This window comes from Heteronotia binoei, chromosome 4 (genome assembly GCF_032191835.1).
Source record: "Heteronotia binoei isolate CCM8104 ecotype False Entrance Well chromosome 4, APGP_CSIRO_Hbin_v1, whole genome shotgun sequence".
In the NCBI taxonomy this organism is placed as follows: domain Eukaryota; kingdom Metazoa; phylum Chordata; class Lepidosauria; order Squamata; family Gekkonidae; genus Heteronotia; species Heteronotia binoei.
The window spans coordinates 11,770,052-11,782,752 of NC_083226.1; the positions used below are offsets into that span (position 1 = coordinate 11,770,052).

The window sequence follows — 12,701 nt, forward strand, 5'->3', positions numbered from 1 at the left end:
GCACTAAACCACTACAACCAAACTGGCTCATTGGCCAATGAGCCATCAAATTCTATCATTGGCTGTAGAATTTTTAAAAAGATCTCTCACTGAAACAGCTTGCCTATTCCGACAAGGCAAACTCAAAGTATTACCAGCAGTGAAGAAATGAGAACTCCGCTGCTTCCATGGGAACGGGAGACATGAAGTGCTCCAAAACGCACGTGTTCCGGGGTTAACCACCCTGGTCTGCAAGGGGACTCTTTCTGCCCACAAAGCAAGTGTTGTTCTGATTTGGTGTGGGGCCCCTCCCCCTCGGATCTGTAGAAGAAGCCCCCACCTCTTTGCAAAGCCCTGCTTGGCCCAGGCATGCTCCTGTGAAAGAGCCAGTCTCTTTCTCCTGTCAGTAAGGAGACCCGGAAGGGAAAGGGCTTCAGAGCAGTCACCATTTTTAATTTATCCCAGTATACCTTATGCTTGGCGAACGCTTTATGGCAGCCAGAAAAAAGGAGAATTTGGGGGAAAGAAAGGAAAGGAACCGGGGCAATGAGTCCTTAATGACCCACGGAGACAGCCTTCAGAAGTCCTGACGGACAACCGATGCCTTCCTTCCCGTCAGGGGAAGCAACGCTTCAGCTGTACTGTCCAAAGACAAACTGTGGCGAACTCTTCCTAGTCGTCGTCGTCATCGTCGTCTTCATCTTCGTCGACGTCGTCGTCTTCAGTATTTATCTTCCCGGCGAGGACGTCTTCGATCCAGTCCTCCAGCTCCTCGGGCGTGGGAAGGTCGTCGTCGTCTGTGATGTCCATCCAAACACTGTCAGCCTAAAAGACAAGGTCGCTCAGAAAGGCAGGTGGGGAACATTCTTCCGCGTTCAGCAGTCCAGGGATGATGGCAGCGTACCTGGCGTTGGGGCTGCTGTTGGGGCCCAAGGTTTCTGGCAGAGGTCTACTGCTGCCTGCACCCCCGGACCGCTCACTTCCTGGCACTCCACCCCCGCCCCCACCCCACCACCCAATGCTCCCTGCCAGGTGCCACTGGGAAAAGGCTTCGAGGCAGCTGTGCGCACAGGCAGGGGGAGTAATTCTGAGCAGACAAGGGAAGGAGGCACAAACAGGGGGAGGCACACAGGTGGCTGAGGGGGCATCAGTGCCTGGTGGGAGGCAGAGAAGAGGAGTTGAAGGGCCCCCCCAAAAAAACCTGGGACCAGCCCTGCAGCAATAAGACTGGGGGGGGGGGGGAGAAGAACATAATGGCTGCAGATCCATTTTTTTGGTCAGCCCCAATCCGATCATTCTTTTTTTTTTAAGCACAAGGGGTGCAATGGAAGCAGCTTTTTAAATTCCCCGCCTGTCTTAACTTCCATCCATCCGCCTGTAGTTATAGGGTTGCCAATCCCCAGGTGGGGGCAGGGGATCCCCTGGTTTGGAGGCCCTCCCCCCGCTTCAGGGTCGTCAGAAAGCGGGAGGAGGGGAGGGAAATATCTGCTGGGAACTTTATTTTTCCCTAAGGAGATGTATTCCCATAGGAAATAATGGAGAATGGTTCCGCGGGTATCTGGGGCTCTGGGGGGGGCTGTTTTTTGAGGTAGAGGCCCCACATTTGCAGCATAGCATCTGGTGCCTCTCCCCAAAATACCCTCCAAGTTTCAAAAAGATTGGACAAGGGGGTCCAATTCTATGTGCCCCAAAAGAAGGTACCTCTATCCTTCATTATTTCCTATGGAAGGAAGGCATTTAAAAAATGTTCAGTCCCTTGAAATGTGATGGCCAGAACTGCCTTTGGAGTTCAATTATGCTTGCAACACCCTTGTTCCTGACTCCACCCCCAATGTCTCCTGGCTCCACCCCCAAAGTCCCCAGATATTTCTTGAATTGGACTTGGCAACCCTTGTTCCTGGCTCCACCCCCAAAGTCTCCTGGCTCCACCCCCAAAGTCCCCAGATATTTCTTGAATTGGACTTGGCAACCCTTGTTCCTGACTCCACCCCCAATGTCTCCTGGCTCCACCCCCAAAGTCCCCAGATATTTCTCGAATTGGACTTGGCAACCCTTGTTCCTGGCTCCACCCCCAAAGTCTCCTGGCTCCACCCCCAATGTCTCCTGGCTCCACCCCCAAAGTCCCCAGATATTTCTTGAATTGGACTTGGCAACCCTATGTAGTTAATAAGAATCAGCTCTTTTAGAATTGTGCTACTGGCAGCCGGGGGGGGGGTGGCGGGGAGGAGGGATTGTCCTCAGTTCTCAAAGAACAGCTTGGAGCAGCTTTTTGTCTTTTTTGAGGACTGGGAAAGATCGAATCTCCTGCAATCCCCAGATCGGGCACAAAGAGACATTCCAGCCCAAGCAAGCCAGCCAGCAGCGAATGTTTGCAGAAAAACATTCCTGGATGACTGCCGCAAGACTGTCCCCCGGCCTCTTGTCGCTATTTGGGCAGCGTCCGTGGTTTCCTGGGAGGGGTGAGATTTGACCAAGTTACCCCGGCCTGGCCTGCCACCACCATTCAGCAAAGCAGCTGCCGACCAAACGGCAAAGGTAACTGAGAGAAGACACAGCCACGCTTTGCAAGAACAAAGCTCCGCTTTAAGGGGGAGGATCCGGAGCTGGATTAACAACGAGGCCAAGTAGGCACTGGCCTATGGGCCCCCACGCCTTCAGGGCCCCTGGACCAGCTCCCCCCTCCGGCTTCCTCCCTGCTTGCAGCCTTCCCGGCTCACACACGCAGCCAGCAACTGAGCCGCTCTTTGCCTGACTTGCCGGGTGTGGCTGCTGCTGGCGTTGTCAAGTTTGCCTCTCTCTGCCTCTCCCCCGCAGCTTCGTCAAAGGGGCTTTGGAGAAGGTGCCTGAAGGCTGCATCTGGGGCCGTGGGGCAGGCACTCATACTCAGGAGAGCCCGTTTGGGGTAGTGGTTAAGTGTGCAAACTCTTATCTGGGAGAACCGGGTTTGATTCCCCACTCCTCCACTTGCACCTGCTGGGATGGCCTTGGGTCAGCCATAGCTCTGGCAGAGGTTGTCCCTGAAAGGGCAGCTGCTGTGAGAGCCCTCTCCAGCCCCACCCACCTCACAGGGTGTCTGTTGCAGGGGAGGAAGGTAAAGGAGATTGTAAGCCGCTCTGAGACTCTGTCCTTGAAAGGGCAGCTGCTGTGAGAGCCCTCTTAGCCCCACCCACCGCACAGGGTGTCTGTTGTGAGGGAGGAAGGGAAAGGAGATTGTAGGCCACTCTGAGACTCTCTCCTTGAAAGGGCAGCTGCAGTAAGAGCCCTCTCAGCCCCACCTGCCTCACAGGGGGTCTGTTGTGGGGGAGGAAGGGAAAGGAGATTGTGGGCCGCTCTGAGACTCTGTCCTTGAAAGGGCAGCTGCTGTGAGAGCCCTTTCAGGCCCACCCACCTCACAGGGTGTCTGTTGTGGGGGAGGAAGGGAAAGGAGATTGTGAGCCGCTCTGAGACTCTGTCCTTGAAAGGGCAGCTGCTGTGAGAGCCCCGCTCACCTCACAGGGTGTCTGTTGTGGGGGAGGAAGGGAAAAAAGATTGTAGGCCGTTCTGAGACTCTGTCCTTGAAAGGGCAGCTGCTGTGAGAGTCCTCTCAGCCCCACCCACCTCACAAGGTGTCTGTTGTGGGGGAGGAAGGTAAAGGAGATTGTGAACCACTCTGAGACTCTGTCCTTGAAAGGGCAGCTGCTGTAAGAGCCCTCTCAGCCCCACCCGCCTCACAGGGTGTCTGTTGTGGGAGAGGAAGGGAAAGGAGATTGCGGGCCGCTCTGAGACTCTGTCCTTGAAAGGGCAGCTGCTGTGAGAGCCCTCTCAGCCCCACCCGCCTCACAGGGTGTCTGTTGTGGGGGAGGAAGGGAAAGGAGATTGTAGGCCGCTCTGAGACTCTGTCCTTGAAAGGGCAGCTGCTATGAGAGCCCTCTCAGCCCCACCCACCTCACAGGGTGTCCGTTGTGGGGGAGGGAGATAAAGGAGATTGTGAGCCACTCTGAGACTCTGTCCTTGAAAGGGCAGCTCCTGTGAGAGCCCCGCTCACCTCACAGGGTGTCTGTTGTGGGGGAGGAAGGGAAAGAAGATTGTAGGCCATTCTGAGACTCTGTCCTTGAAAGGGCAGCTGCTGTGAGAGCCCTCTCCAGCCCCACCCACCTCACAGGGTGTCTGTTGTGGGGGAGGAAGGGAAAGGAGATTGTGGGCCGTTCTGAGACTCTGTCCTTGAAAGGGCAGCTGCTGTGAGAGCCCTCTCCAGCCCCACCCACCTCACAGGGTGTCTGTTGTGGGGGAGGAAGGGAAAGGAGATTGTGAGCCGCTCTGAGACTCTTCGGAGTGGAGGGCGGGATATAAATCCAATATCTTCATCTACCTCACAGGGTGTCTGTTGTGGGGGAGGAAGGGAAAGGAGATTGTAGGCCATTCTGAGACTCTGTCCTTGAAAGGGCAGCTGCTGTGAGAACCCTCTCCAGCCCCACCCACCTCACAGGGTGTCTGTTGTGGGGGAGGAAGGGAAAGGAGATTGTGGGCCGTTCTGAGACTCTGTCCTTGAAAGGGCAGCTGCTGTGAGAGCCCTCTCCAGCCCCACCCACCTCACAGGGTGTCTGTTGTGGGGGAGGAAGGGAAAGGAGATTGTGAGCCGCTCTGAGACTCTTCAGAGTGGAGGACGGGATATAAATCCAATATCTTCTTCTTCTCTTCTAAATTTGCAAGGGAGCCCCTCCAAGATTTTGACTGCCTAGAGGCCTCCACAGGGTTTAATCCGGCACTGGAAGCATCAGCCTCTCCTCACCTGGATTTTGAATGCAAGATGTTTATTGGACCCAGTCCATCCACTTTATGGGATAAAGGGGAGAAACTCCCATGAGGGATGAGCGGCGGAACGATCAAGCCCTCTTCTTTCTCCCTCTCCCAGAGCCAGAGGCGGAGTTTCCTGCTAGGACCTCAACATGATGCTGACCTGGATGGCCCAGGCTAGCCCAATCTCTTCAAATCTCAGAAGCTAAGCAGGGTCAGGCCTGGTCGTTCGTTGGATGGGAGAGCACCAAAGAATACCACGGCCTTGAGGCAGGCAATGGCAAACCACCCCTGAATGTCTCTTCCCTTGAAAGCCCCACGAGTCAGCCATACCTTGACAGTGAGGGAAAGAGTGGCTATAGTTCCAATAAAGGTTCTGTGACTGACTGTAATATAGTTCCAGCTCAAAGCAGGACTCAAGTTGGATAGCACTCGTGGGGCTTCCAGCTTCCGGGGCAAGGGGAGGAACTGGAATTCTCCTGGAATTGCAGCTGATGTCCCGACAACAGAGATCAGTTCCCTTGAAGGAAATGGCAGCTTCGGGCGTCACTTCCCCGCTGAATTCCCTTCTCTGCACAAACTTCGCCCTTCCCCGGATTCCATCCCCAAATCTCCAGGCATTTCCCAAACTAGAGTCAGCCGTTCAAAACGGGGGACTTCTGCAATGGGGAGCTACGTGGGATGCTTGGGGAGAGAGATGGATTGGGGAGATGCAAGTGAGCCCCGTTTCTGGGCTGTGGACAAGCCAACAATTCCATCAGGTTCTCAGCGACGGTGCCGAACTTGTTGACTCTTAGGCACCCAAGGGAAATGTGATGTGCCCAGATGTGTTATGGGCTGTCCCAAGCTGTATTAACAGTTGCTGGGTCCCCCCCTCCCACTTTAACTAATCAAAAACATGTTTGGTTTGGCTTTTGCTGTAAATTGGCATTGGAAAGGAAAGGTCCCCTGTGGAAGCACCAGTCGTTTCCGACTCTGGGGTGACGTTGCTTTCACAACGTTTTCACGGCTGACTTTTTTACGGGGTGGTTTGCCATTGCCTTCCCCAGTCATCTACGCTTTCCCCCCAGCAAACTGGGTACTCATTTTACTAACCCCGGAAGGATGGAAGGCTGAGTCAACCTCCAGCCGGCTACCTGAAAACCCAGCTTCCACTGGGGATCGAACTCAGGTCGTGAGCAGAGCTTAGGATTGCAGAAGAAGAATTGTAGATTTATACCCCGCCCTTCTCTCTCAATCAGAGACGCAGAGCGGCTTGCAATCTCCTATATCTTCTTCCCCCACAACAGACACCCTGTGAGGTGGGTGGGGCTGGAGAGGGCTTTCACAGCAGCTGCCCTTTCAAGGACAACCCCTGTGATAACTATGGCTGACCCAAGGCCATCCCAGCAGCTGAAGTGGAGGAGTGGGGAATCAAACCCGGTTCTCCCAGATAAGAGTCCACGCACTTCACCACTACACCAAACTGGCAGTACTGCAGCTTTAACACTCTGCGCCACGGGGCTCTTTTTAAAAATTGTCATTATTCTGATAGAATTATCCTAATAGCCTACTGTTTTTAATCTGGCTACAGTGGTGCTGGATTGTTTATCATTCTAATGATCTCAAAGGCTCTGTGGACTGATACTCACATCTGTGACGTTGACCACACCGATCTGCGGCTTGAATAGATCGAGCTTGAAGGTCTTTTCCCAGTATGTGATCAGCTGCAGAGGCAGAAGAACATGGAGGCAGTCAACTGAATCATAGTCTGCTTCAGAGGGTGGCCACTGCAGCCTTAGCCCCCACACAGGTCCCTCGGCTCCCCTAATTCTGCCCTCTCTAGATTCTACCATCCAAAATCACCAGGAATTTCCCAACTCAGAGCTGTCAACCCTAGACAGGAGGGTGAGAGGCTACCCATGTCAAGTCCTAAGAAGCACCTAAAGACCTCAGGACTCAGGACTGGGCTGCTGGAAAGCAGAGGGCAAGAAGCTCTCCCTTCCGTCTCCATTGATTTCCTTACTGTATTTATAGTCCCGGGACTCCAGGGAGATTATACAGAGGGAGTCAATACAATCAACAGGGTAGAACAAGCTGTAAACAATGGAATGGGATTTGTGTTTAGAAGTCTAAAAAAAAGAAGGAAAGCGGAAGTGTGAACATGGCACATTAAACGATGCAAAATTTACATAGGTCGTTTTCGCACTGACCTTATTCCAGAGCGACATCCAGTGTCTGCGCGGATTTCGCACTAATTGCTCCGCAGAACCCGGAAGAGCCGCGGCTTTTGCGTCGCAAATGTAAACTGGTTTTTGGCGGTTTATATTTGTGACGCAGAAGCCGCAGCTCTTCCGGGTTCTGCGGAGCAATTAGTGCGAAATCCGCGCAGACGCTGCGCGGTGAAGAGGGACGTCGCTCCGGAATAAGGTCAGTGCGAAAACGACCATAGTCTCTCACTTTTTGCTTATACCCAAAACTGAAATTCGTTGGTCTTGGAGGTTCTACTGGACTCCGACTTGGTTCTCACATTTGTTGACTCTTTTATTTGTCTGCTAATTTGCTGCTGTTCTTACCAACTGCTTTGATCCAACCTTAGCTATACTTATCACTCAGTTACTTATAACTAGCCCTTCCTGGCACCTAACTGTCCCTCCCCTCCCACCTATATGTAAGGCTTGAGGAAGTTTTATTTCACTGTATCTGAAGAAGTGTGCTTGCACTTATATCTCAGTTTATACCTCGAATAAAACTTCGTTGGTCTTAAAGGTGCCACTGGACTCAAACTTTGTTCTTATAGTAGGATCCTGGTTTCAGCAAACTATACACAGGATAGATCCCAGCGGGCAGCCGGGTTGGTCTGAAGCAAGAGAACAAAGCAGTAGACAAGTGCACCTTTAAGACCAACGAAGACCAGCTGTATGTGGCTCTGCTTACCGTACCTCATTCCTCGTCTGAAGGAGGGTGCTTGGAGCGCGCGAAAGCTTGCGTTCCGAATACAACTAAGTTGGTCTTAAAGGTGCCGTCGACTCCCATTTTGTTTTATTCAGAAGGTAAGCTTTCGTACGCTCTTAAGTGGACTTCACCAGACATAATGGGAATGGCAAGCAGCAATTAATATAAGTGGGCGGAGAGTTGGTATGTGGAATCATGGGAATGTTTTTAGCAGATTAAAAGAATCACAAATAGGGATCTGGGTTTGTTAGTGTGAGAGCCGCTACCAACTCGCTGCCCACTTATATTAAGAATTGCTGCTTGCAATTCCCGTTTTGTCTGATGAAGTCTGCTTAAGAGCATATGAAAGCTTGCATTCTGAATACAACTTAGTCGGTCTTAAAGGCACACTTGTCCACTGCTTTGTTCTATACACGGGATAGACCACAATCCCTAATAAATTATCAAAGTAAACTTCGAAGCATTTTTGTACAGTGCTACCCTATTGCCTGTGTAGAGAACCAGCATATCTGGGCAGGTCATCTGGGTAGACTGGCTAGATAAGAACATAAGAGAAGCCATGTTGGATCAGGCCAACGGCCCATCAAGTCCAACCCTCTGTGTCACACAGTGGCAAAAAAAAATTATATATACACACACACACTGTGGCTAATAGCCACTGATGGACCTGTGCTCCATATTTTTATCTAAACCCCTCTTGAAGGTGGCTATACTTGTGGCCGCCACCACCTCCTGTGGCAGTGAATTCCACATGTTAATCACCCTTTGGGTGAAGAAGTACTTCCTTCTATCCGTTTTAACCTGACTGCTCAGCAATTTCATCGAATGCCCACGAGTTCTTGTATTGTGAGAAAGGGAGAAAAGTACTTCTTTCTCTACTTTCTCCATCCCATGCATCATCTTGTAAACCTCTATCATGTCACCCCGCAGTCGACGTTTCTCCAAGCTAAAGAGTCCCAAGCGTTTCAACCTTTCTTCATAGGGAAAGTGCTCCAGCCCTTTAATCATTCTAGTTGCCCTTCTCTGCACCTTCTCTAATGCTATAATATCCTTTTTGAGGTGCGGCGACCAGAACTGCACACAGTACTCCAAATGAGACCGCACCATCGATTTATACAGGGGCATTATGATACTGGCTGATTTGTTTTCAATTCCCTTCCTAATAATTCCCAGCATGGCGTTGGGAATACCTCCTAGGCAGATTTCTGGGCTTCCACCAAATTGCCTACTTCAGGCCCTGGGGGCTGAGAACCAAGGACAGAAAGCCTTTTGGCCTTTGCACCTGGGCTTTCATCCAAGGGTCCATGCATCTGGCCCCACCCAGGAGAGGAGAGCAGCCAAGGTAGAACTGCACTGCTGCTAGCTCATGGACATCAAGCAAGCAAGATCTTTCCCCCCCTAGTCTTCAAATGTGTGTGTGTCGGGACAGGACTTTAGTGGTAGACAATCTGCTTTGATTGCTGGGTGTCCCATGCACAGTCCCCAGCATCCATGTGTCTGCGCTGGTCTTTGTAGGACTCGGCCACTTTTTTGTGGAGTAGAAAGACCGAGGCTTTGCTCTGCAGCTCTGCGTGATTGAGCCAGCCTTGCAAAGCAAGCTGAGATGCAGAAGGAAGCAAGAGTGAGGGAGAAGGAAGCAGACATGAGCCGGTTGCTCGGGGGCCTGATTCAGCCCCCGTGCCGCATGTTTGACACCCCTGGCCTAGAGTATCCCTGACAAGTGGCCCTTCTCTCGTCCAGCCTCATGTGAGTGAAAAGGCAGTTCAGGAAGAGTGATGTTGAGCCAGGAAAGAACAAGCTGAAGCATCTTCTCCCTTTGGCTTAAAAAAGTAAAGAAGCCCAGAAATCTGCCTAAAAAAGAATCCCAGAGATCTGTCTAACAGGTGGCTTCTGCCTTAGGATTGTTCAGAAAGATAGGAGAGAGAAGGCTGCCATCTGCTTTCCTTCTTCTTGTGGGCAGCAGAGGAGAGGACTCGCAATAATGGGTTTAAATTAAGGGCAGGAAGGTACCAGCTGGATATTAGGAAAAACTTCTTTACAGTGAGAGTTGTTCAACAGTGGAATCAGCTACCTAGGAAGGTGGTGAGCCTCCCCCTCACCGGCAGTCGTTCAGCTGGACGGATACTTGTCAGAGATGCTCTAGGCCAGGGGTGTCAAACATGCGGCCCGGGAGCTGAATCAGGCCCCCAAGCAACTGGCTCTTGTCCGCTTCCCTCTCCCTCACTCTTGCTTCCTTCTGCATCTCAGCTTGCTTTGCAAGGCTTGATCAATCACACAGAGCTCCAGAGCCAAGCCTCTGTTTTCTCCATTGGCTGAGGCTCCTCCCCCTCCTGATCCCCCTGGGCCCAGTTTGCCCAGTTCCTTGGATCCCGTGGGAGAAATACAAAGGAAGCACCTTTAAGGCCACAAGTGCTAATCTTTTAAGCGTGTTTTATTTTAAGTTTTAAAAAAAAATCTTTAGTCGTGTTTGTCCGTGTTGTTTAAAAAGTGTGCATCTCTGCTACCTAATCTTAAATAGGTCCACACGTGCCCTGGCCCAACAAGGTCTCATTAAGTCAGATCCGGCCCTCATTAACAAATGCGTTTGACACCTCCGCTCTCGGCTGATCCTGCATTGAGCAGGGGGTTGGACTAGATCGCCTGTGTGGTTCCTCCCGACTCTAGGATTCTGCACACAGAAGCAAGCCATCGGCTACTCACCAGCGGGAAATCATCAGGGTCGATCCAGACAATGCTCAAGTCAGGATTGTGAGTGTTGTCTTTGGCCACCTGCTTCACGGTCTCCAGGAATTCAAAGCCATCTGCAAGGGTGAACGCAGGCGCGCACGTCATTCCCTTGTGCGCCAGCCGCAAGACAAACGCTCTGTGTTTTCCACAGTCATTTCATTTCATTTCATTTATATCCCGCCCTACCCCTCCGAGGCGGGCTCAGGGCGGCTCACAGCATAATAATTCTAACAATAAGGTTTAAAAATTAAAATACAATAATTTACATAATTAAAAACAACCAGTATATCAATGTATCAATCAATGTCAGTGTGCTATCTTATTGTCTTCCTTCAGAATATTTCAACGCCGGTCAGTTATAAGCCAACCGGAAGAGGACTGTCTTACAGGCCCTGCGGAACTGTCCAAAGTCCCGCAGGGCCCTGACCTCTTCCGGTAGCTGGTTCCACCAGCAAGGGGCTGTGATCGAGAAGGCCCTGTCCCTGGTTGACTTCAGCCGGGCCTCCTTTGGCCTGGGGATTACAAGCAGATTTCGAGAGCCGGATCGCAGCACTCTCAGGGGAGCATATGGGAAGAGACGGTCCGTAAGGTAGGCAGGTCCTAGGCCATAGTCATCAGGCAAGGTGAGAAGGATGGCCTCCAAGAAACTGCACCAGTAGAAGATGAGGAAGATTTCCCTACACGCCTCCTGAGAAACTGGCCAGCCTGGGGTTTTCTGCCATACAACTAGGCATGCCCCTTTCCGTGGTCTGATGGCCAACTAGTGGTCATGGGCTTGAGGACAGGGCCTTTCCCACCATCCCAGGGGTGCGAAGCCTATTCAGTGCAAAGCCTATTCAGCCCACTTACGTTTTCTCTTTATGTCTGATGTTCATCTCTAAAGCCACACAAAACCTTCTCCTTGCCCACTGTTCGTACTTTATAAAGCAGGGATGTCAAACATGCGTCCCAGGGGCCAAATCAGGCCCCCGGAGGGCTCCTGTCAGGCCCCTCCTGGCTGTCGTCTGCTTCCTTCTCCCTCTCTCTTGCTTCCTTCTGCGTCATAGCTTGCTTTGCCAGGCTCTCTCAATCACACAGGAGCTACAGAACAAAGCTGCTATTTTCTCCATTGGCTGAGGCTCCTCCCCCTCCTGGTCCCTTGGGGAAAGAAGGAAAGAGCCAGAGCTTCCTTTGCCCAGTTCCCTGGATCCCATGGGAGAAATAAAACAAAAACACCTTTAAGACCAATGAATGCTAATGTTTTAAGCATGGTTTAAGGGGTTTTTTTTAAAATTAATTGTGTTTGTCGGTGTCCTTTATGAAGTTTATGTTTCTGCTACCTAATCTTAAATAAGTACACACATGACCCGGCCCGACCCAAGAAAGTCTTATTTATGCCAGATTCGGCCCTCATAACAAATGAGTTTGACACCCCTGTTATAAAGGAACTGTGCGAGAAGGCTCTCCCCATCCGCTAGCACATGCACGGAAGGACAGTGCCCTCCTCTGTCCGATCATCACCTGTTGTTTGATCATCAGACCAGCTTTCTCTCTTTCCCTCCCCACTACCTGTGTCTTGCACAAAACCTGAAACACTCCCGACACTCCAAGAGATACATTTATGCTGCTTCTGGAATTTCAGGAGTGTTTGGGGTCATTTCAGGTGTCCCTGAACTGACCTCAAACAGCTCGTTTTGGGGCAGATCCGGATTGGGAGCCATGTGAGTTTGTCTGTAGCCGTAGAAAAGAGCAAGAGCCCAGGGGCACCTGAAAGACTAACAAAAGGTGTGGCAGGGGAGGAGTTGCTGTGAGGGGTTGTATCTGAAGAAGCGAGCTGTGACTCACGAAAGCTCAGCCCCTGCCACCAATTTTGTTAGTCTTTAAGATGCCGCTGGACTCTTGCCCTTACCTTTTTTCTTTAGGGGAGGGACGGTGGCTCGGTGGTAGAAAGCAGGAGGTCCCAGGTTCAGTCCCCGGCATCTCCAACTCAAAAGGGTCCAGGCAAGGAGGCGTGAAAAACCTCCGCTTGAGACCCTGGAGAGCCGCTGCCAGTCTGAGTAGACAAGACTGACTTGGATGGACTGAGGGTCTGATTCAGCAGAAGGCAGCTTCATTTGTCCATATGACAGTGTTCTATTGCCTTCATCATTTAAGTTGCCCTTTTCTAGTGCTACAATCTCTTTTTTAAGGTGCTTGGGAATTTGCCACAAGTCTTAGGGCCAAACTACACATGACGTCTGCCAGGCGATCGCCTCAGGGACTGTCAATCCCACGGGAGCTGTGAGTGTCCTCCGAGAACTCCTTTTAGA

At 51.5% G+C, this 12,701-nt stretch overlaps 1 protein-coding gene across 1 annotated transcript in view; it reads right to left on the reverse strand.

The window, feature by feature from the left end:
* Nucleotides 1-417: 417 nt before the first annotated feature.
* The window catches only part of CASQ2 (calsequestrin 2), a 54,942-nt gene continuing 42,658 nt past the window's right edge, over nt 418-12,701 (reverse strand). The window contains exons 9-11 of the mRNA XM_060236790.1: nt 10,387-10,487; nt 6,384-6,458; nt 418-804 (exon numbers count right to left, since the gene is read on the reverse strand). Of these exons, the coding sequence (XP_060092773.1) occupies nt 652-804; nt 6,384-6,458; nt 10,387-10,487 (329 nt within the window). The 3' untranslated portion in view covers nt 418-651. The remainder of the gene's footprint in view (nt 805-6,383; nt 6,459-10,386; nt 10,488-12,701) is intronic.